Here is a 3,245-nt window from a genome sequence, read left to right on the forward strand (position 1 = left end):
TAAACTAAGAAGGTAACACCCTTACACTATGGGTGTTACTCTCATCTCTGTACTGTCCACTTAGTGATGCCATTTCTTGTTTGTGAAGTCTCCCACTCTGTCTTGCTTGTGCATACTGGTTAACCAAGGAAACTAACTTGGACATAGTCCAAGGCAGCAGCCAGACAAAGTCTGGGCCTTAATTCCTCTGCAATTAACATGGGTTAAAAGGCTTGAAAAAAATATGGAAGCTAAACATACCACTTTTTTCTCCCTTCCTCACTGAGAGGGCTCAAGTGCTTTAAGTGCATGTACATTGCTCCGGCTCTTCAGACTGGTGCAAAAAGAATCAAGCTCCAACTAAAGCTTCAATTAGGAGCAACTTACTTTCACTATTGATAGTTTATGGCTACATTAGTAGCCTTTAAGCTGTCTCAATGCCACTCATTTCTTTAATCAAAACAGAGTGTGATAAGCAGCATAAGCTGATTCCTTCAACCAGTATCTATGCAAGAAATTTACCAAGGCCAGCTACCCGGTTGTTTACGTAGGAAGGAGTAAACCTTGAAGAGCTGTGGTGTCCCTTTATCAGTATTAATGCACTTACGAATCAGATGCTCAACAGAGCTGTTTGATACTTCTGTTTTTTAATAGGTTATTACCTGTGTTCTGTACAGCAATGCATTCTGTAAGCTGCCTTTTTCAGAAAAGAGTAAACTTTAACGGTGCTTCAGGCATGCTTCTTTCCAACCCCGATGCCTTAATTTCTTGAAATTGTACATGAAATGTTAATCTGGTTAAAAACTTTGAGCTATTACTTATATAACCTTGTTTGCTTCATTTAGGATTTCAAGCATACCAAGTCCTTTGTTATTTAGAAGATTTCAGCCTCTGTGAGGGACATCAAATGACTACTTGTTATACAAAAGTATCAAAGGGATCTTTTGACCTCTACTCTGTAAATATTGTTTCCAACATACTACTCCCTGAAAACAGAAACTGCCAATGTTTAGATCTAGTCAACCTCACTGTCTATGACTGCTTTTTAAGTTAAGATTTTTTGGGGTTTTTTTGTTGTTGGGTTTGTTGGTTTTTTTTTTAAGCTAGAACTAAATTGACTATACAGGTCAATTTTTGTGAAAACTTCTTATTTTGTTCATGCATACATGCAGCAATACAGGATTCACTCTTGCAGCTTGAACAATCTGTTCAAATAACTGTCCGATGACCTTGCTACCAACTACTTGTACTACTTATCCTTCCACCATTGTCAAGGGTCCAAACACTCCTGCAATTCTGCCTTAGTGGTACTTGGACACTGTATCAGATTTGCCAGAGCCATCTGTAGGTCCATCAGTAGTTATCCACACTTAAACTCATTATTCTGACAGCATAAAGCTTCCTGTAATTGAGGCTCAAGCAGTGCGTTATTGTCTAATAATATAAAATGCCAAGGGCTTCTCTTCCACACGGAGGTATCTCTCTCTGCAGACTGCACGTGTAATTTTGTTCTGAAGAAAGGTTATGCCAGTACATCAAGTTGTAGTATCTCAACCTTAAATGTCCAAGTGTCACAAATAAATAGTTCCTCAGAACCTGAAGTGTTTGTGTCAGTATTTCAGTTACTGAATTTTATGTCTCACCACCTCATTAACAGGTTTCAGTTGCTTCAGTACGAGTAACACTGCATCACTTGTGTGTTTGTTGATGCAGTGTAAAAATTAGTGTATTTGAGCTTTTGGTTGTGCAGGTCCATTGCTACCACAGGCTTTGCTACAGATTTAAGGTTGTGCGGTTTGGTTTTTTTTCCTGCAGAAGCTTTTGGGATGTGGTAAACTCAGAAAACCAGTAGCTTTTCTATTAAGTACTTCCTGGGGAATCATTATTGGTGTTATAATCTCTCATCACTAAAACATATCTTGGCAAAGGAGTTTTGCAGTTAACACTGAGAAACACTACTCAGATGCCTCAGTCACTTAGCTAGCCATGCTCACCACAGAGTTAAGAACTTCAGCACGCTTCTGAACTCAAACTGCAACAACGCATTTATTAAGTTACAACTGGTGCCATGTTCAGCAACTCCACTGATGTACACTGCTGTTTGGAGTACAACCTGCAGCCATCACTTTGGAGTCTCCTCAAACTTGGGCTCTAAACGAGGAAGGGGGAAAGAAAGAAAAGTCATATTAGTTTCTCTTTATTCCAGCCATGGACACCACGGTTCATCTATTATTCAAAGAAAACTGAACATTAAGTTGACAAGCTAAACCAAGCTCTTGTACATTGCAGTCCACACCACCACTTACTCAGTTTGTACAACTGGATGTGGGCAACACTAAAGAATAAACTACACTAGAGACAGGTCTTTTCCACCTTAGAGGAGTTATGCATAGGGTTTAAGACAGGCATGCACCTTTGTAACATTCTGCCAAAACAGCTTTTAGCAACACCTGGGGTAGGGGAGAAGGCAGCAGAGAAAGTGAAGTCAACCAGAAGGTTGCTGGACCTGACACTAGAATTTCCAACCTAAGAACAAGTAACCAAGCTCCTCCTTCCTCCTGATTAATGTCTTAGAGCTGATTAACAGAATGGAGTTATAATTTCAACTCAGCAAAATATATTCTCCACATACAAACACTGAGGAAGGAGTGTCAAAGGCACAAACTCAGAAGGGTCAGGGACATTGACAGGCAGACTATTAATGCCTGTTCTCCTTGCTATAAAGGGTCTGAGAGGTAAGGCTCAGTTTATAGTAATCTTCACTAAAACAAAAGAAAAAGTTCCTACTCATCTAGCCACTTACCCTTAATCTAATTTCAACAGATTTTTAAAGCTAAGCAACAGTGGTAAAAGAACAGTCGTGTCCCCTCCTACTCTGTTCCTATGGTCACACAAGTTTTGTTTCATTATGAGATACATCCTAAACTTTAATATGTATTGTTTCACATATTACATAGAAATAAAATTGAATATAAAGAAACCACATCCCTAAAACTTGGGGGTGAAGAGGGGAGAAGAAACACCATAGATCCTACTTTGCAGATGCTCTGTTTTATTTGCACCAAATAAAATGACAATTTGACACCAAATTCTTCCTTAATCCAACTTAAACACCACCAAGAACCACAACGTTTTTAGGTGTGTTCCTAGTCTAAACCAGAATTCCCAGTCAGTCTGATCAGCAGTACAAGTCACTGACCACGATGGTTGACCTTGGCTCACTGCCAGATACCCACCAAGCCTCACGCTCCCGCCCTCTTTCCGTC

General features: G+C 39.7%; 2 protein-coding genes across 2 annotated transcripts in view; one reads left to right on the forward strand and one right to left on the reverse strand.

The window, feature by feature from the left end:
- The window catches only part of JAM2 (junctional adhesion molecule 2), a gene marked incomplete at its 5' end in the record, with an annotated part of 14,864 nt that extends 13,838 nt beyond the window's left edge, over positions 1-1,026 (forward strand). The window contains one exon of the mRNA XM_010147716.1: positions 825-1,026. Coding sequence (XP_010146018.1) covers positions 825-857 — 33 coding nt within the window. The remainder of the gene's footprint in view (positions 1-824) is intronic.
- A 972-nt stretch (positions 1,027-1,998) lies between these two features.
- Positions 1,999-3,245, reverse strand: part of ATP5J (ATP synthase, H+ transporting, mitochondrial Fo complex, subunit F6) — a 4,333-nt gene continuing 3,086 nt past the window's right edge. Inside the window, exon 3 of the mRNA XM_010147715.1 lies at positions 1,999-2,130. Coding sequence (XP_010146017.1) covers positions 2,102-2,130 — 29 coding nt within the window. The 3' untranslated portion in view covers positions 1,999-2,101. The remainder of the gene's footprint in view (positions 2,131-3,245) is intronic.

This window comes from Eurypyga helias, unplaced genomic scaffold, assembly GCF_000690775.1.
Source record: "Eurypyga helias isolate BGI_N326 unplaced genomic scaffold, ASM69077v1 scaffold17812, whole genome shotgun sequence".
NCBI lineage: Eukaryota > Metazoa > Chordata > Aves > Eurypygiformes > Eurypygidae > Eurypyga > Eurypyga helias.